The sequence below is a fragment of the Columba livia genome, chromosome 5 (assembly GCF_036013475.1).
Source record: "Columba livia isolate bColLiv1 breed racing homer chromosome 5, bColLiv1.pat.W.v2, whole genome shotgun sequence".
Taxonomy (NCBI): Eukaryota; Metazoa; Chordata; class Aves; order Columbiformes; family Columbidae; genus Columba; species Columba livia.
Genome location: NC_088606.1, coordinates 27826983 through 27847719, shown reverse-complemented (window position 1 = coordinate 27847719; position 20737 = coordinate 27826983). Strand labels below are relative to the sequence as shown.

Genomic DNA, 20737 nt, shown 5'->3' with positions numbered 1-20737 from the left:
CCATCCTTACACAATGTTTTCTGTAGTGACTGTTAAAATTGGACCTGTGCTTCTGTCATATTGATGATACCATCTTACCTATTATGTAAATCAGGAATTAAGTGATGCTTGTGTATTCAGTTATTTACCTGCTCACTTCTATGACTGCCGAAAAGGAAGCAGTAAGTTGGCAGTACTATTTCTTTTGCCTCTAGTATTTTGAATCTTTTTGGGTCCTGAGCTCTTAAGGAGTCACGTTGACAAGGCACTGTGCACAAGCTGCATGCATTGTGTGCCACAAACGCTCTGGCAGAAGTTGAGTGCCAGTTCAGTTCCATTGCGTCTGCGGAGTTGTTCCTTACAGGTGTATATCCAGGTGGGGAGGTCAACCTTGCTGATGCCCTCCTTGTTTATTTCCTAATGGTGTGATATTTGGGTAAACTAGGTAGTGCTTACACTATACCCTGAAGAAAAAGAAGTTACAAGTATGGTGTGCAGGTGCTTATTAGAGCTGTGGTTCATTGGAATTTGAGCTTCTACATTCAGTTCACGTTTGAGGAAAGCACAGTGGAAGACAGGTATTCCTTCAGTACCACCTATAATACCTGACTGACTGATTGATTGATTGATTGATTGAATGACTGATTGATACAAATTTTCTTCCACCACAGCAATAAGCTGCCACACACTGAGTAAATAAAATGAAGTAGTTGTAAGGGCTGCAAGCAGGTAGTTATAGAGCAGAACCAGTCAGTCTTAATGCTGTTGATTTACCCTGATCCTTATTTGGAGTAGTTATTCTGGGCTTGTCTAAAGTTTATGTCGCTACACTGCTTTCAGCAGCTGAAGTAATTTACATGATATCCCTGTAAAACATTGCACTGTACTGTTTAAATCCATTTATGTATGATGGCCCTAAGTCTCAATAGTTAAAGTAAGTGGCTTAAATAAAAGAATTGGAGGCTCTTGACATTCTCACTTCTCCCTGATAATATGTATCTTCATACTTGAGAGCCTTGCAGGGTGAAAAGCTCTGTCTTTCCATTGAATGGGCATCCCAAAATGGGCTTTCAGAAACACAAATGCTATAGGTTAGGGATTTTTCTCATCCCACTCACTCTCATTTCCACAAGCCCATTCACTCTGCCAGCCTAGCTAACATAAGCAGTAATATGACACGGAGGTTTAACCCTTAGCTATCTGATAATTTGATAAGCAAAATAGTTCTGAAATTATAGCTCCCTCTTGCACTTGAGCACTGCTGTTTGGTCCTGGGTGCCCCACGGCTGTTAGGTGGGTCTCTGCATTCTGTCCACGGAAATGGTCAAAGCAGGAGAAGATGCAACAGAATTCCTCAGATGTGCTGGCTGGTATGGTCATATACAGATATCTGGAAACCATAATGCTGAGTCCCCAAAGCGAAATTTGCTTAGAAAAGATAGATCCTTTTATGAAAGAAGAGGTGGATGGTTCTTACTTGGCTTCTGTTGTCTGAGCTGTTCTGGTGGTCATATTTTCATATTCTCAAGCTTATTTCATTTGTCTACAGGGGAAAAAAAAAAAGACTAAGTAGACAAAGATTTTCACATAGTTGTTCCCAGGAGGTGGAGCTTTTAGACAAATGCCAAATATCATCCATAATTAATTTGTAGGAGCTGACTATATTATCTGTTTGTCAAATTGCTGTATCTTATCTCCTGAGCTAAAGAAAAATACTTTAGACGTTGGCCTGCCCAGTGTCCAGCTCTTGAGTACCGCAGACTATTATCAGTAAACTTATATTAAAAGCACTGGAGTAAATTAGATCTTGTGGATCTATTGTGGGGGGCTTTCAGACCTTCACTGCCTAGGATCTCCAGATAGGTATTGTCTGCAGTATTGCTAATAGTAAAACGGCCTGAGTCTGCAGTGATGGACAAAGTTAATGACTGTGTTAAGAAAAACAGTGCTGACCCATAGTTTACGTTCACTTGTGATACTGCATCATATCTTTGGGGATTTTGCAGGAACAGTGTGTCACTTCCCAGGGTGTGCAGCCTTCATCCAAATGAAACAGTTGAACCTCTGCCTCATGGGACTGGCGGTGCAAGGTGTAGTGGTGTCTATGAAAGTCCCTGAAGTTTTCTCCAGCCTGGGAAATACCAGTTATGCTCTTACTACTATTGAACAGATCCCTTCCTTGGTCCCTCCTTGCTCAAAGCCTTGGTGCATGGTCAGCCCAGGGTAGGTGGGCCTGACTGACCACACAGCTGCTCCTCCACCTCGCCACCTTTGTGCTTTCCTTTGCTTCTGCTGATTTTTGTCCCGTTGAAGAGCATTTCGTATGTTCTGTTTCATATTAAACAAATTTTTCATGTTTCTGACCTTCAAAGAGAAATCACTACTCACTTGAGTAGTGTTTGTTAATACATTTATTTAAGAGCTGCCAAATTTTTCTTATTGGAGCAATTGTTTTTGAAGGTAACCCCTTTATCTCTGAATAGTATCTGTACCAGGCAGCTGGAAAATAGTACTAATGAGAAACAGAAGAAAAGCAGCATGAAAATTGTTCTAGATGTTTGCTGCATGTTGTAGTTCAATTATTTTTTTCAACTGCAAGTAATGGATTTACCAATGGGTCTCCTTGGTTATCGTGTCATTCTACCTGGATGTTAAGCCTGTTGACCTGTGAGCATAGAAATAGCCCATGCAGAAGCATACGTCTGATGTGCCTTGAACAGCATCGTGCCTGTGCCTTCTACAAGAGTCATGTCCCCAGCTGCTGTGGCACCTTTCCTCAAAGATTAAAAGTACCGTCTGGGACTTTTTGAACCACAGATTGGAGAGGGGGGAAAACACTGAACATCAGACGAGGTCAGTGACGCTGTGCAGACATCTGCATGGGACAGCGGTGAGAGCTAAAATATTGGTATCTTTTAAACTGTCAGTTTCAGTCTTACAAAGCCGATTTCAGTCCTGCACCAAGTTATTTCCTATCTATGGAAAGGATCAGTCAAGCTTGTGCTTTCATTTTCATAACACCCCATCACCACTGCTGCCACCATCACCCAGAGATCCTGTTCACATTTTGGATTTTCAGTACTTAAATATAACTTATGACCCACACTGTGAAAATCTAAGACTGGCACAGCTGCATTTACTTCACAAATGTTCCTTTCTAGTAGCTAGTTTTTACATTCTTTCTAAAATGATAAATGATAAGAGAAACTCTCTTATGGCCTTAATTGTTCTTCTGAAGCCTATACAAAAATAAGTAAAACCTCATGCCTTTTCATTTTTATGTAACTTGCTTCCTCATGAATATAAAGATTAAATACGTAGTGCTTAGTGCAGTGGAGCAACGTGTAGTGATCAGTAAGCAAATACTGCTGAAGAAACAGCAGTGCAAGTAGAAAGAAGATGCTTAAGAGAGCTCTGGATTTTAAAAAAGTATTTCAGAGAAGACCAGAAACAGGGAAACATCTTTGCCCTTTTACATTACTCGAGAAGGGAGGATATTCAGAAAAATTCAAATTAATGAAAGGAAATATCTTACTGCCAGTCCACAATTAAAATATGAAACTTAGAGCTGCTGGGACTGGGCTCTAGTTAATTGTGAGCTGAATGTTCCCCAGTTGCTGCCTTATCAAAATGCGACTTTGGATTACATATTCACCCCATCTTTATGCCTACTTGGTAATTGCTGAGCCGACATCGAGGGGCTGGCTGCATGTTTAAAGTAACATTCTATTTTTTTGTAAGTGATTGGGAACAAAAATTGTATTTTAGCTGGTTAACAAACTTTTGGATTGAAAAACTTGACTGGCACTGCAGTGACTTACAAATTCAACTTCCAAAAATGCTGTTATGCAACTGAAGAATGTTTGTTTGTCCACGTATTTCTTGAATTGTTGTCAGAGTCAGAAAAGATTTCCTGTTTTTTTCTCTTTTGCAATTTATACTATAATATTCAGCAATTCCCCAACTGTCCATCTCTTTTTCAGCCATCATTTCCAGAGTTCTTGGCATTGTTCATTTAATAACATGCTATGTTAGCTACTGTTACTAGTCATTTTTGTATCTTTATTCATGTTGACATTTATTAATCTAAAGATCATGATGATAAAAATACTACCATTCAAAAGGAGTGACGTTCAAAAAATGTGAGCAAGAATGGTCACGCTAAAAGGTTTGTCAGGTGTAAGGTTTGTCAGAGTGGCTGAGATCTTTCAAAAGTGACAATTCATGCTGAAAAGCCAGACTCCAAAAAGCCAGTGTCAGCTCCACCTGATCATCCCGCTCCTGCCTCCCCATCCTTCACATCATACACACAATTTAAATTCTGTGTTTAAATTGTGTATATATTTCTTTGGTCTCTGCATGCCTTCCACCTCGATTCTGTTAATTCTCCTAAGACATACTGCTTCACTGTCCATCAAATCACTACTTGTAGTGCCTTTTGGGAACAAAAGAGAGCACAATATGGCCATAATTAGACTATATGTTAGAAAACATCTGTTTCAAAACCTTTTTTTTCTTACATGGCTCTCTGCTGGGAAGGATAGGGACCTGTCCCTATCTTCATGTTGCACAGGAAAAATTCATAACAGGATTTCCAAACCTAAAGTTAATTTACAAAGGTTTGGTTTGTATTGTGCGGTTCTCTGGGCTGGTCAGTAGAATAAAAAAATGTGTGGCTTGTTTGAAATTGGAAATTTTACCTGCAGTTTATACTATAGCAAAATATAATGTCAGAGCATATTGACAAACATGTTACTTCTACATTCAGATCAGTTTCAGAGATTATCTTGAGCAGGTTGCACCTTCAGTTGAAATCAAGTAGAGTTCTAATTAAAGACATCTCCATTACTGGCATAATTGCCAAGGTACCATGAACACAGGAAAAAATGAATTATGCTATCGCTTCTGTACCTGACCTGAAGCTGTTCACAGTTGCTCTGCTTTACTCTCCCCACTACCCAGGATTCAAGAGGGGTTGTTACCTTGGCCACGGTCCCTGGAGTGTCCTTGTAGGCCGTTCTGACCTGCCTGGAAGCAATATCTCTACATTCATCCCGTGCTGCCCTTGAGCCAAGTTCTGCGTCAGCGGGAACACGGACTGTGCGGGGGCACCAGGTGTCTCAGTACGCAGCCAGTGTGGACCTGGCTGCAGAAGCATCCTCAGGATGCCTGGAAGAAAAACTTACTCTCCAAGCAGCCGAGCTGTGTTTAGGCGTCTCCTCGTCTGAGCAGACTGAGGCTACTATACCATCCTCAATCTATATTAAATCAACTTGGATTTACTTTTCCTACTCAAGCAATAATCTGCCTTTGATTAATATAGTGGACAGTGAAGTCAAGAGCAAAAGCTGGCATCTAAAAATATACTGCAAATTTTAATGAATTGTGATAAGGAGTTAAGACATATCTGTAGTGAATGCGTCAAGAGAGGATAAGTCAATTCTAAGTGTTGAGTCAATGCAGACTGGTTAAAACATGTTAAATGTAGTGTGATTGCTATCAGTGATGGTGAAGTCCTGTCACTGGTAGAGTTTTGCATGATGATGTATGTGTTGCATCAATCTAAATAGTGGTATTGTAACACAGGATACAAATATTCCCAACATTATTGTTTCTGCAGTATTGCAGAGATCCCCAGTATTGTAAGGGGTGTTTCCCAGGTGTTAACTTGTGGCTGTCTCAAGAGCATAAAGTAAACCAGGCTGATGAAGCTTCGTGACGGTCACTGACTCATCCATCACTGCTTTCCCTGCCAAGTAGCTCCCCCTTGCTAGTCAGGGGCAGGTGATCCCTAGGGGCTCAATAAATGTCTGTGCTGTTCCTGCATTTGCATAAAGAGGACTTGTTGATTAATGTACACTGTGTCATCAGTAAAACTGTAGATAATATAAGAAGCAGCTTCTATTATGTGTGCTGCTGTGATAACCATGTTGGATCTGCTTTGGTGAAATTGCCAGGCTCAGTAAGAAAGTTCAGCCTGTCTTGCAAGCAGCTCCCTCACCTTCCCTGGGCAATTGGCCATGCCATGGGAAGAAGCTCTGGCTTCCCATTGTGTCTCTTTCCTGGTGTGGTACTAAAGTAGGTTTTTTGAGCTTCTTTGTCTACAATATTGTCGAGGGTTAAGATTGTGGGGTGACAATAAAACCCTGGCAGATGTATTGTTAACCTCCTCTCCCCCCACCACACTTCCCCCTCCCTCTCCCCCCTTTTCACTAAGGAGAGGCAATTGGGAGGAAAAGAAGCACAGAGTGAAGAGAGTTGGAAAAAATTAAAGATGTTTTACTAATGCTACTAATAAGAATAGAGAAAATAATACAAAATATACAAAACCAATCTTGAAAGTCCCAGCAACTGCAGAGCCGGCACCCGAAGTCCTGGACTGGACGCTGCAGCCAACCGGAGCTGGATTCAGTCTCTCACTAGGCCTCAGTTTGCAGGGACGACTAGCAAGGTCCTCTTCTAATGTCGGCCATAAGCAGAAGGGAAAAGGGAAAAGCACACGAGATCCTCGTGATCTCCCACTTTTATATGAAGTATTCACGTGAATGGAATGTTATACCCAGTTGGTCAGTTTCTTGGTCTCTTTCTTCTCGTTGCCCCTCTCGCGAGATGTCCATCCGTGCTTATCATTAAGTTTGCATTCCATTGCTAGGTTTACCAAAACATGTGTCTGGTTCTCCAGGAAAATGCAGTTAATATGAAAGCTTTAGCTGACAGGCAAATTCACTGAGAGAGAAACTTGTTTTTTAACAAAACCAGGACAAATATGTAAAAAGGGAACTGAAAATGATGAAACTGTAAGTCCACGAAATGTGATGATGGCGGGAATTGATTCCTTGCAGGCCTTTGGAGAGAATGCTTGTGCTCAGCCCCACCTGACTATTTACGGCAGCTCTGTACCTGTGGCCAGTATCGAGGTTTCCTCTGGAGTTTCGCAGCTGCCATGGTGGGTGGGAAGGCACAACAGCAACAGGTGAAAATTGCAATAATAGAGCAGTTTGGTGCTGTTATTAGCAGATTTCTGATTGGAGGTGTGTTTTGCTTTTAAATGGCAGTTAGTGAAATCAAATGTTTAGAAGATAGCAAATACAGTTTATTAACAACAATTCAAACTTTTTTTGGTGTGATTACTTCTTCGTGTTGTACCTGTATACAAGTGAGCCACATTTTGCGGAGTCAGTGCATGGTGTGCCTCCCAGCAGCGGTGTTTAGGGGTTTCCCATCTGACAAAGGGGAAACCACTGGGAGTGCCCAAGGAGAAGGGCTGCCCTATGGCAAGTGAACCTTTGGACTGGGACACGTGGCACAGCGTGATCTAGTGACCAGCCTGGGTGACTGGCAGGGAAGCCTTGGGAAATCTGTATTTTGCTGTGCTCATACTTCCTTGTATGTGGTAATCAATCTGTCTTCCTTGTGCTCCATTATGCACTTGTGTAAAATGGAGATGTAATTATGCATTTACTTCATAATGCTGTTGTGTAATTTAAAGAATGAGGATTAATCTTGCAGTGTGACAGGGATTCCCTGTTTTACCAGCTTAACCCCTATGTTTGATCCCCATTAAATCCTGCAGAATTGTAAATGTGGGTTACTGCAAAACTTATTTCCAGGAATTTGTATAGAAAAGTTTCCTTCTGATGGGAAGCTGTTAGTATGTATTCTTACCTGAAAAGTGGTTCTTTTAAGGTATAACTTGCTGATTTTTAACATGTAAAACTACCAGTTACAGCATTTGCAATTGCTACATTTCCTATTTGCAAAGCTCAGGCTTTTTTACATGGTATGAGGTGTTCACCATCAGCATTATCCTGTGGAGCATGCGTTCTCTGTCCTACTGCTCTGCCTCCCCGCCTCTTTTCTCTCTGGCTCCGCTGATCCAGAAGTTCCTGCCCTGGTGTGTGAGCGCAGTTGTGATTATGCTCTGATCTGGTTGGCAACATGGCCCAACAAATAGATAATATCAGCACAAGAGAGAGAAAAAAAAGAAAAAAAGGTGCACAGTGGTAGGAGGGCAGCAGCTTGGTGGTGGAGGGGAAATTCCATAAAATGGCATTGCTGCAAAACAAAAAAGAACTCATTTACGTGTGGGGAAATAGCTCGTATCTCTGGGACTGTCCCAAGGAAAGATAAATATACACGCTCAGCCAAAGTACTGTACAAGTGTGCTGCTTCTTCACTGATAGACAGATTAGGGTGCAGAAAGAACATGCACACTGGCTACATACATCCATTTAATTATGGATATGTTTTTTTTTTTAAGTAGAAAAATTATTAGCAGTGTGCTTACAAGAACCACATTGGGAGATATTTGATATGTTTGTGAACAGCTGGTCTTGACTCTTCCATTGATCTGTGTGTAGTTTCATACTTTGTGGCTGCAACCTGGCTCCCTCGGAGTCGTTTGCTGAAGTGCTGTGAGCACACAGGTTTTTGCATTGTAAGTAAAATGTTAAGGTTTAGGAGAAGCTTGAGAAAGATCTAATTAAACACAGACTGGAGACAGCATGAGAATAATTTAAATGTAACTGATAAATGATGAGAGGGATTGCAAGCCCAGCATATTCAGCAGGTGCTAATGAGCACAAGTTCCTTGGAGAAGGATCTAGTGATCTCCACAAACAGGTGATTAAAATGTCTATGTAGGTCAGAAAGAAACATGGATCATGGTGTACCCTGTCAGAGGAAAATAAAATAAGACTGAATGCAGTAGCAGTTATCTATTAAATCCAGTAGTAATTCTAGTGCCTTGTTGTGCGGCCAGTGATTTCTGCAGAAGAGCAGCGGTTCACAACTTGCTGCTACTCTGCCTCAGCCACATCTTGCCATGTGAAATGAAGCAGCCAGTCTAACCATGCTTATTTTCTCTTCTCTGCAAAATGGCATCTTATAATTCCTGTTTTCAGATATGTATTTTTATATACTCTGCTGTCCAAATTTGAACGATAATAATATTCATAAAAGGTTGTTCTTTTGCTAATTTTCTAATCCTTATTCTCAAGAAAATTGATAGCATAGGGAATGTGTGTTGTATATGTTTTAATGTTTTATACAGATTGCCTTTTGAACAGATTATCCAACTGAGCATCTGATGTTTGCTGCCTGAATGTGGGAACATTCAAAGGGTGCATTTGCATAGAGCTTATTGCATATAACATATTTACATTGTGTAGTGGCAGATAACAATAATTTTTAGATAACTTTTGGAAATACTAGATGAATAAAACATTCATGTCTTTTTAAGTGAGAGATCACTACTGCTGTTTTTTTGTTAAAAGCATTATGTTCAGTTTCCTCTATGACTAAAACAAGTGTTAACTGTGTGTCTCATGTCTTCCTTTCTTGAGAAGCAGCCAGGTGTGGGAGTAACACACTTAGGAAACCCCCCTTGTAAGTTCTGTGACTCTCTGTAGCCCACCTCTGTTAAATGCCCGAGCCTAAAATGAGATCGAATGCTCTGTAGTAAAGTTGCATCAGGCAAGGGAGTGTGCAGAACAAAATTATTTTTATCTTGTAGAGGCAAAAATAATTTCTATCTTCTGTGTTTTAGTTGTGTAAGTAAAGGTTAACCTTTGTGGTAAGTGTGGACAGTGTGCTGTTATGCAAGCAGGAGTTTCTAAATTTTACAATGGTGATTCCCGTTAATTTTATTATGATTTAAGCCTGAGTCTTTCCATTGCAAAACTGTACCTAATTTATACCGACCCCTGAATTTTTTCCCAGAAGCACTTCATACTAGAGAACCTCATATGCTAATAACATGTAGGAGAAGAAAGTCCATATGACTAACAGGTACAATGTGACACTATTTATAACCTTCAGAAAGACTTAAGGGAGCTGGATCCAAGCCAGTTAATTTTTTTATAAACTTGGGAATATCCCAAACTGACCAATCTGTATCTGGAAATCCAGCTGCCTTTGTGTTGAACCATAGCATTTCCTGGTTTTATTTGGGGTAAACTCCAGCAGTTCACATAATAGCAATTCTTTGCAGTACCACTAATGCAGCTGCATTCCTGGGGCTCTTTGACTCACAGTCTGCTTCGAGGAGTTGTTTCTTTTATTGTTCCAGTGGGAATCTCTTGCTGTCAAGTTTTTTATTTTAGACTTTGTGGAATCAGTTTCTGGAGTGTTATTTGAAAAGATTTTTGAACTTTTCTTTTTTCCACATGGCCTTCTGCTAACCCTCCCTTAATATAGCAAAACGTTAGGCAAGAAGAGAAAGTATTTTCATTTTCAATTTGTAAGGAGTTGCTTAAGTTACTCATGGTTGATATTTCTTCACTGTTGACTTCTCTACATGACAATGTGTATGAACATAGTAGGTAGATTCCTAACTTTTACTAAGTTTGATGAACTCAGCTTAACAAACTTCATTCTCCTTTGGTATTTGTATCCAGCTGTTTGCAGGACGGGGCCAGTGAATGAGAACTAGAAAATAAAAGTGACTATAAACAAGTAAAATCGATGAGCCAGTTTTCACTGCCCAGAGGAGACATTTTAAAAAGAAATGTCAATACTGAATAACTGAACTTTGTTTTTTCAATTTTTAATAACCTCGTAATTTAATAATCAAATAAATTATGTGACATAAACAAAAATATATGTTATTACTTAATATAGTTACTTGGAAAGCTTTCTGGTAAGATAAAAATGGCTTTTGTTTGTATCTTTCAATTCTGTGCTCCAGTAAGAGTTCTGAAATGTATCTCCAAAGATTCAGGACATGCAATGGAGAGAATGCCATTTTTATTTTTACCTGCCATTATATAGGCAGAAACTATTACATCTGGCCTTTTCCTGCTCACATGATGTCCTGTTTGTTTTAACCATGGAAAAGTAGATGTATGCATGTAGGGAAATAGCCGATGTACAGCACGATCTCAGAAAGGGGAAGCCAGTTTCAGTAGGTGCTGTTAGGCTCTTGTGCTTTGCCTGAACACTGAGATCCTACGGCACCACGAAAAGAGAGTCAATATTGGTAACAGCAGCTTATAGGTCAACAGTTCAAATTAATGTAGAAAATCTTCTGGCCTCCTCTCTCAAATCCTCAGGTCCAGATTTGTGACACACTGACTTGGATGCATCCGCAGGCCTTGTGCTGAGCAGGGTGGTCCCAGCTCCCTCCCCTCACCACCTCCAGTGCTGCTTTCCCATCAGTCATCGCTTTTGACTCAGGCCTGTCAGTTGTGTGGCCACAAGCTCAACCCTGCAGAAATACTTTATTTGCTGGATCAGTGAGCTCGTAGGTGGTCGTGACATTGTTAGATCTGATGCAACAGAAGTAGTGGGAATGTGCAGTTGAGAGAAGACTGAGCAGGACCACCCCTTTCCACCGCTACTTGCAGGTAGAACAAACTAAATGCATTGCAAAATTGTACCCAAGAGTTAGAAGAACAATTCTTTCTAGCCCCTGAAACAAAAGATAATGATAACAATTATAAGAATCACAAACAGGAGGGAAAGGAGAGAGCAAGAGGACAAAGGCAATTAGAGGTGTTACAGGGAGAAGACGTAACAGGGAAGAGGGAAGTAGCTAGAGGAAGAGAGGTTAGAGAAATACCAGGGGATTGTATATTGACGACTAGTGGCAGCAAATGCAGGTAAAAATGAGGAAGCGCCTTTCCCTGAAGGTCGAGCGTACCATCCTTGGCCTTCAAACACGATGCTTCAGTCTCAAGAAAGAGTTCTTCTCTCTTTCTGGGCAGAACTGAAATGCTGTTGCTTTGTGAGCAGTCCACAGCAATATCCTGGGTGCTGAAAGCCAGAACCTTCCCCCCTTGTGAGCTCTCTGTGGGGGAAGTGGGGAGGGAAAGACAAGGCACCGGTGCGAGTCCTGAGAAGCATTTATTGCTGAGCAGGCACAGCCCAAAGCAGCTGGTGAAAAGTCCATCTGAAGAGAAACTGGCGTAGCAGTGAACTTGCTACCCCAGGATGTCGGTTCGTTAAGTGGGAGGCGAGTCGGGATGTGGCTTTCATAGACCTTCATCCTGAGGTCACAGACTGCCTCTCACCGCCGCTGGCTTCTCCTCCCAGGGCAGCCAGATCACATGTAGTTCTGCAATTTGGACAATAGGTGGAGCTGGAAATGCAGTGTGGATCCTCTGATAACCAACAAAGGCTTCAGCACCGAATCATTTCAAAAAGTAGGTATTACTTAAATCCCCATGTGATTCGGTTCCCTGAGCTGACTCTGAAATTCTGAAATCTCCTTACAACTCTTCCTGAGTTCATTCATGTCACTCAAGCTGCAGGAGCTGGGAGAGGTTTATAATAGCAATGTATTTTCTGTGTGTTTGACAGAAGCTTCCTACAATGAATTATTTGGGTTATTTTTCTTTGTCACTAGGGAGTTAGATTAGTTATATGCTCAATTCATGTTGCAGTTAAGAACTGTGGGAAGTAAGGGTATGCTAGAAGTCCCACTATTTGAGACACAGATGTGAAAGTGTTTCCTGTCAGTCTGTTTTTACAGCTAAAAAAATTGTTGCGTTTCCTTTGTTTTCTGCAGCTATTTGAAGCTGTCAACTGCCTGGCAAAAGGGAATGCTCGATTGCTTGTGCTGGGCCGCAAACACATGCTGAGTAACTCTCCAAACTGGAAAAGAGAGGTTATGAAGGAAATGCAGAATAAGGCAGACTTCTTCTTTGCTGAAAATATGTAAGTTTAAGAAAATGGCCAAATGTATTGGAGACGAACACTTGATTTATGTGCATTTTAAATCAGTATAAACAGCTGCAGTTTTTGGTACCATTACTAGTATCTCCCATGCTGTGTGTGTGAAAGAGAAACATATCACTTGCTGTACTTGCTTCAAAAAACAATACATATTAAAGCTGTATCATGAAGAATTTCATCACTTAGCATCATGTTGTAGGGTTTATTAGGATTTATAACTCAAAACCACTTCCAAGGCGATAGTGGCCTGAACTATCAGAATACCTGATAGCATCAGTGCACATCGTGGTCTGCTGTGTCAGCCCTGCATGGGAGAGATGAATTTTGTGCCTGGCCAGTGTTGTTTGGTAGCCCAGGAGTGTGGAGAGTCTGGACCGCTGACTTCCTTGCTGCTTGTGGAGGAGAATATTTCTGTGAGTGGAAATGGACCCTCTGCCTCTCTAATTTAAGAAGCACAACCCCCTTGCTCTTGCCCAGTCAAACCCGTTCTTGTCTCTAACTCGCCTCTTCCTCAGTGTCCCCTCTGCTTGCCCTGCTTTCCTCCTGCAATGAGTCTCAGCTCCCTTCGGTTCCAGCTCCACCTGGTCTTCATCCAAGTTGGGCACTGTTGATCCTTCACCCAGCTCTGCTGTTTCTTCTGTGATTCAAATTCCCTGAACTTCCCTGAACAGCTAATCCAAGTCCCTTCTGTCTGGCTTCTTGTTTCAGATCTGTTCTCCTTCATCCCCTCTCTGCTTCTGGCTGTTGTTCTCTTTGCTGTTGAGTCACGTTGCTTTCTTTCCTGCTATCTGAGCACTGACAAAGGAGACACTGTTACTGCAGTGGAAATCCTACCTGATCTTGTCTCTTGCATTTTACTATTACAGTAATCCACAGCAATCAAAAAGTGGTTTCAAGCAAAGTTCTGCTCAGCTTCTCCAGGTATAGGGTATCTCATGCCCTATTTCCCCTAAAATTGTTTCAGTTTAATAGCTAAATATATTTTCCAAATAATCATAGTACCTTTTGCAAGTATATTTACAAATAAAGGCAAAGATTCACAGATTGGTGCTGTTGCCGACATTACATTTTATTATCAGTTGTGATGACTGTTTATATTCCAACAAAGTTTTGGAGGTACCTTATGAGTTTTAGCAGTTCTGTTCCACATAGCACTTTTAAGTTATGTGGCAAAAATTATATTGTTGTATTATCAGATTGTGATAGGAGGAAAGAATGCTCTGTGTAGCATGCAATTAATTTTCATTGCACTCTAACTTTTGGTGCCCTGTGATAAGCAGAAGTTCTTTATTCTACCAGGGAACTAGAGTAGTGATGGGAATTTTCAGTGTTGCTGATGAATAAATCTCAGATCAACATTTGATTAATTTCCTGCAACCACTTCCTGCCTTGTGAACAAAATCTGTCTTTTGCATTCGTTTTGTTCAGCTCTGAGGACGATACCTTCTTGTTATACGCCACTCTTCGATCGGGCAAGCATTGCAAGTTTGTTACTAGAGACTTCCTCCGGGATCACAAGGCTTGTCTTTCTGACAGTGTAACGCGTCATCTGTTCCGTAAGTGGCAGCGTGGACACCAAATAGTGATTTCCTCTTCTGGAGAAGGAAAGCGTTTAAAATTTTTGGTAAGTTTTCTGCTACATTCAGAAAGCACACAGAGCATGTTCATTAAAGATACACAATTTCGAACTCTGGAAGCAAAAAGATTCTTGTGTGAGTCTAAGAAATGGATTTGTACCAATGGCTTCAAAACTCTCATGCTTACTGAAAATTCACTGTATTCACAAAGGATACCACAAACATGAAAATAGTCAGAAAGACAAGAAATGCTGCCTAAATGTTTAAAATCTAAATGTAAGTGCTTGTTTCTATATACGAATCTTTCCATTGCTGTAAAACATAAGTGCCAATATTTTTTCATTTATTTTGAACTTTGAAATACCTTATTCTCCCCTCTATCACTGTTATAAAATATTGTGCTTCTAATTGTACAATAGAATTTATTCCGCCTTTATTTTAAAGAAGCAGGAAAACACAGGAATGTCTGTATTCACTCTTAACATTAGCCTAACATATGTATAAAATTTCATGAAGGAAAGCCCAGAACACTCAGGTATATAGTCAGTATTCAGCTGCAGAAATTGCAGTCTTCCAAGCATAGTATCATCTTATAGCAGAATATTACTCTTATTGTCTAGGAGACATGTATGCTTGAGAGCCATGAACAGTACATTAACAGGAGTACAGCTGGTTTAAGATTTTTCTAGGGAAAAATTCATCATGTTGACATTCCATACCAGCAGTTTTTTGTTATCTGTTTGCATTGTTATTGCCTACTGGTTGAAATTGTAAAATAATATTCACCATTACAAACAGACCGTAGAGACACAGGCTTATAAGAACAATGGCCTTTCCTTCACTGTTGCCATATCTACATTACTTTTTATGGAACCAAATACTGCATGTAGGGCTACCTGAGTAAAACAGCTTTACTTACACTTCGTTTCTTTCTTTTGTACAAAAGGCCTACTAATTTTCATATCTTAATTCCCATACATGTGATTTGGATGATTGACATTCCCAGTCATAGCTGTCTTCTCGGTTATTCTGGAATCTGTCAGAGGTCAGTAGACATCCAAGACTGTACATGCAGAGTGACAGTACGTTCTGAGAACCATAACTGCCAACCAGTTGTGTTGCTGTTGTATTTGTGTTATGTACGTTGAGTTAGGATACCTGAAACATAGTAGACCAGAAAAATAGTTTATTATATTTGTTCGACTAGATGCTCTTGAAAGTGTTAGTGATAACCCCTTTTCTTACATCCTCCTCAGCACAGAGCAAGTCAGCTCTGTAAAGAGGTACACTGGAAGAACAAACACAAGATGTCATTAATGTCATTAAATCCTATCAGTTCAAGCCTATGAACTCCACATCCTAAGTTAATTTCCATATGATATAATTTAACTGAACAGAAAAACAATCATTTTGCTATTTCTAGAAATTGAATGCATTATGTTTAAATTATTATTAGCTGGTGGAGACTGAAGACATGATTTTAACCATTTATAATAACTCCTAGACCTCCAAATACTAAAAGATGTTTTAGTTCTTCCTCCAGTACTAAAATTTAGAATTTGTTTGCTGTAAGGAAATAAATCAGAGTTGTTAGAAATCTCCATAGGTTCATCACTTTAAGGTAAGTGTTGGAAGTTATATAACTGGTACCTATAACTGGTATTTTAGTAATATATTGTATTTAGTAATATCTAAGGAAATGGTTTTATCTGTCTCTATCCAACAGCCTGCTTTGCGTTATGACTGTGTGGTACAGACTACCGGTGATACATGGCACATCCCCTATAAAGACACTTTTGACGAAAAATATTCATACGAAGTACCAAGAAAATGGCTCTGCATTCAACAGAAGTGATGAAGAATGTAATTGTACAAGCTGAAGCCACTTTTTTATTTTTTTTAAATCACTGTTGCTGACTAGCAGAACGCAGCAGTACAATTATGGGGTTAATGTGTGAGGCCCTATCACTAAAGAAAATTCAGTAACTGCGTTTTGTCAAAATCATTCCTGCAGTAAATCGGTTAACATCAGTGGTGGTCCAGCAGGGATGAATTAGGTCCGTTATTTCCATCTTTACAGGCGATTTCTGTACCCTCTCAATGTGATTTGTCTCAATATGATTTGAATTAAAACTTGGTTTTCCCTCTTGAAATTTCAGGGGGTTGGTTTGTTTGTTAGTTTTTTTCTCAAGCTTTTAATTTACACTGACATTCATAAATTCCGTACTTCCAAGAAATTAAGCAGGACTTTCAAAATACCTTGACAATGGGCAGGCTGACTTTGCAACAGTGTCACACAATGTCTGTAGCAAATAAATGGAGCTGATGGGGCCAAATGGTATGCTTACCATTGGCAGACACACGTAGCCCTAATACTTCCTCACACTAACCAGAATTGATTCGATCACACAGAATGCAAAAGTTTTGTTGTAGCAACATATATTGAGATTTTGAGTGGAAGAATTAGTAAAAAATGAGTGGGATATTGTGTGGCTCTTTCACATTCTAAAATTTGTTGTTTCTGACAGGGTTTCATGTCATTGGAACTGTTTGCTTACGTAAATGCATGAATTTTGTAAACAAAAATTGATGATAACTAGAAATTCTTACAGGCAGTAATAGAACAAAACTGAATTTCCTATTGATAATTTTATAAATCTTATCCCAAGTTTTAAAAAAAAATCACAGGAAAAGCGTTCCAAGTTATTATTTATAAGTGGTTTATGGTAAATGTTTTCATTTATTGCACTTACCAATTTAATGCAAACTTTCATCCCCCCGCAAACATGGAAATGCCACATTAATCTCACATGAAAGATCATGTTTTTGTCATATTTGACTTGCACACTGAAAAATCCTCTGTTTGAAACTGAGTTGAATCATAAAGATCTTTTTGTGTAGTATTTGCAGTTCTGAGTTTTTGCAGTGTCCCATGAGAAGCTGCTTCAGGACTCTTAGCGTTCAGGCATGTTCTCTGCTTTTTTTTTGCTTTTTTTTGCTTTTTTTCACATCAGAGAGCTATCCTGACACTTTTTTTCCTCCTGGTTTGTAAACCAGCATCTGTGATTTACATGTTGTCATATCCTTCAGGTGCTGTGCAGAAAGGGTAGAGGAGCTGGATACCTCTTAAAGTAACCCAGAACCTTGGTCTTAAATTCATCATGTTGTTGGTAGCTTTAATCACAGACCCATTTTCTGACTCCTGTATGTCACCTGCTTTCTGGAGTCTGACAGGGAAAGAAGAGAGACTGGATATTCTCTCACTCCTCAAACCAATTTACATCTAATCTGTCAGAAGATTGTTTTTACAATTCTGTAAGTCAGAGAACTGCCATATCTCCTTGAAAATGCAAATACTGCTTTGTCAAAGTACGTGTCTTCTCTGTATAGGACTGCTTAGTAAGCAACTGTTGCTGTGTCTGAGGGTTACGTACCCTCTGGGTTAAGTTCCAAAACAGCACATGCTGATGTGAATCAGTGTTGTTATAGTCCCAGTTTGGGACCAGCTCTGAATGGTCTTGCAGTCCTAAGGAACTCAGGGCTGAGTCAGCTGAATGCAAAACCCTTTAAAAAATTGGTTTTGGCCAGGTCAAAATTTGCGTTGTTGTATGGAACTAGCACCATTGCACAAGTACTGAAACCTGTGTGGGAGAGAGGCTTGAAATACCAGTCTGCAGAAGGTGGGTCCTTGCAGCTCTGCCTTGGGTCAGCTTTAGCTGCCCAGAAACTGCACCTTCAGCGTATCCCTTTCATTGCCAGACGCGTTCGTCCATTGAGGTTTGTATTTTACCTCACCCTGGTCATTATCAGACATGCGGACATATCAGACCGGAATAAATGCATCCTCTGCTTCCTGTAGACTGACAACAGACATGTTCCTCATCAGTCACTTGGGTTTAATCTCAAAACCTATTCCTACAGAGATACCATAACACCTTCTAAATAGTAACACTTCCTAAATACACACATTTTTAGTGTATTTAGGGGCAGATGAAACAGAATCTGGAATTTACAACAGGAGGATGTCCCAACATTAGTGTGAGAATTGTTGTGACTATTTTTTTTTCTTTATGTTTGCTGGTAATACACTTCACTGTAGATCCTTGGAGGGAATTAATTGCTTCCTATCTTTGGAACCAAAAAGGAAACATTAGCAATCAACCTCCACACTTTTTCAATCGCGTTCCTCTTGTTCATATAGATGTACACATTCTCCACAGCCTCAGTTCTGCCTGAGGTTAATTATTTGCACTCTATTTAAGATATTTGTGAAATAACATTCCTTTTGTGTTGCTTTAAGTCTTCACATTTCAGATTACTGAAACAGGGAATTTAGACATAACAATGAGGATTTGTTTCTGAGTATGTAAAAGGAATGCTGGGAGGTTTCATTGGCAATAAACCCAAGAGCAATCCAAAGCTTACTGGCATCTACCAGCAGATCTACTTGACGTTGCTACTTGTTAGTAGAGAAGTGCAGTAAAAATGCAAGGATTTCTAGTGTCTGTCAGGGAGTAGCTTATTAGATTGATGGTTGCATGCTGAATGCCAGAAAGGCAAGTCCTCCCAATGCTGCAGCAATTGGTACCCACGAAACCACAGCGAATGACCCCGACTGCCCTTTGCTGGCCCGCTGAGAGAGAACGGGGATCGGAGGGAACCAGCACTTGGCTTGGCCTGCCACATGCTGGGGACAGGGAGACACGTCGGTGAGAGAGACGTGAGGAAGGCTGAAGGGGTTCAGCCTGTGCTGTAGCCGCTTTGGAAATAGCTTCGTCTCCGAGCTCACACACTTACTGCCACCTTAAAAACATGTCTCCCAAGGGTCCTGCAACACAGACTTTGACTCTCACGTAGTTGGTCAGACGTAATGAACACTAAACCCAAAATGTGTGATTGCTTTACTACTGAAACAAAACCTTACGTTGAAACTGACAAAACTGCCACATAGATGGAGAAAACTTTTAGAAACTGTCCGTGACTTCTGCTCCGTCACATCCGTAGTATTGAGTAATTGTTACTCTTTCCTTGGTCTAAGTCAAATATTGAATCTTTCATTCCAAACACTTAAGGAGTTTCTCACTTGGATATTTTTTGGCAATCAGGCTAAATGCTTGAAAATTACTTCCATTTTCCCATCCCCTTTTTCTCATGGGAAAAATAATCTGACATTAAACTCCAGGGTTATAGAATGGAAGAGCTTTGTACGTGAAAGGACTAGGAGGTCAGGAATCCTCAGCCTGGAGGAACAGAGGTCTTGTGAGGCACAGAGGTCATAAGACTAATGAACTGTGGAGGGGATGCATGGGGATCGATTGCTTGCTGTCTCTTCCAGTACAAAAGCAGCATCAGACAGTGCTGGCAGATAGAAGGTTCAGATAAAAGGTGAGGTTTCAGATGAAACCACACAACGTGTTGTTACGCTGAGCAGCTCTTTGCCACAGCATGTCATGGATGCAAGAAGTTCACGTGAGTTCAAGGGGAGACCAGCAGGTTCATGAAAGAGAAATGCAGGAAGGGTTATTAAATAACCAGACGCTATTTCTGCCTTGGGAAGTCCCTCCAGACGCCTGGAGACTGTGAGAGTATTCAGGGAGTGGATCATCAGAGGCTCTTTATGGTCTTGGTACTCTTCCTTGGGCACCCACTTTTGGCCACAGCTGGAGACGGGGCACGGGGCTGGACAGGTTGTCTGACCCAGCAGAGACGTTCTCGTGCCTTGTGTGTCCCAGGCCTGCGCCACAGCCGTGAACAGCTCACATCTGCCCACGCAGCGCTTCCCTCGTCACGGGGACAGCCCTCTAACACACAGCCAGATCAATAATCAAGGAAAAGTATATTGAAAAATTCAAGAAAGCAGACTTTTAATATATGGCATACACAAAATGCACCTGTAGTCTGTTATTTCATCTAATAACAGCCTTGTAAAATAGAGGTGCGGAGACCAAAACACAGCTTTTCCAACTCTTCGAATGATCCAGCTTTAAAAAAAAAGCCTTCCCACAAGGAGCAGGGGAAATCCGAGATGCCAAAAGGAGCGTGTATTCATGAGTTCAAATTTGGGGAATTTCCCTTTGTACTGGACACTGATAAACAGTTAAGTCTTTTAAATGTCACATTATAATGCGTCTGCGGCAACAATTACTCATTATGAGTATCTTAAACACCTTTGTTGAGGTTGGTGTATTTCTTGAAAAGAACATGTGGAAATACTGTGTTTAGGAAACTGGAAGAGGGCCTTGTTTTCCCGGCTGGCCGTACAGCTCACCATTATACATCCCCCCGGTTTCCGGTACTTCCGCGCGCATTCTGTAACGTCTTCCACGCGGTTTCCCGTGAACCAGGAACCGCTGGGTCCGCCCGCCGCTCCCCGGGCCCGCCTTCTGCCGCGCTGCACGGGCTGGCACGACGCCGCCCGCATGTCGCGACAGGACGCGGGCTGCGCGCGCCGCCACAGTGCGCTTGCGCGGCCGAGGGGGTGGCGGGCGCGAGGCGTTGGGGGCGGG

The 20737-nt window shown here is 40.9% G+C and overlaps 1 protein-coding gene and 1 long non-coding RNA gene across 4 annotated transcripts in view; one reads left to right on the top strand and one right to left on the bottom strand.

Moving 5' to 3' along the window:
* PRORP (protein only RNase P catalytic subunit) overlaps positions 1-16384 on the top strand; it is a 53568-nt gene extending 37184 nt beyond the window's left edge. For all 3 annotated transcript variants that reach the window (XM_065064061.1, XM_065064062.1, XM_005502316.3), the window contains 3 exons: positions 12488-12636; positions 14083-14278; positions 15958-16384. In XM_065064061.1, the coding sequence (XP_064920133.1) occupies positions 12488-12636; positions 14083-14278; positions 15958-16086 (474 nt within the window). In that variant the 3' untranslated portion in view covers positions 16087-16384. The remainder of the gene's footprint in view (positions 1-12487; positions 12637-14082; positions 14279-15957) is intronic.
* Positions 13703-20664, bottom strand: LOC106145679 (uncharacterized). Its single transcript, XR_010472906.1, has 2 exons — positions 20500-20664; positions 13703-15389 (listed from the first exon to the last, which is right to left on the bottom strand). It is a non-coding gene; the product is annotated as an uncharacterized LOC106145679 (long non-coding RNA).
* Positions 20665-20737: the final 73 nt, after the last annotated feature.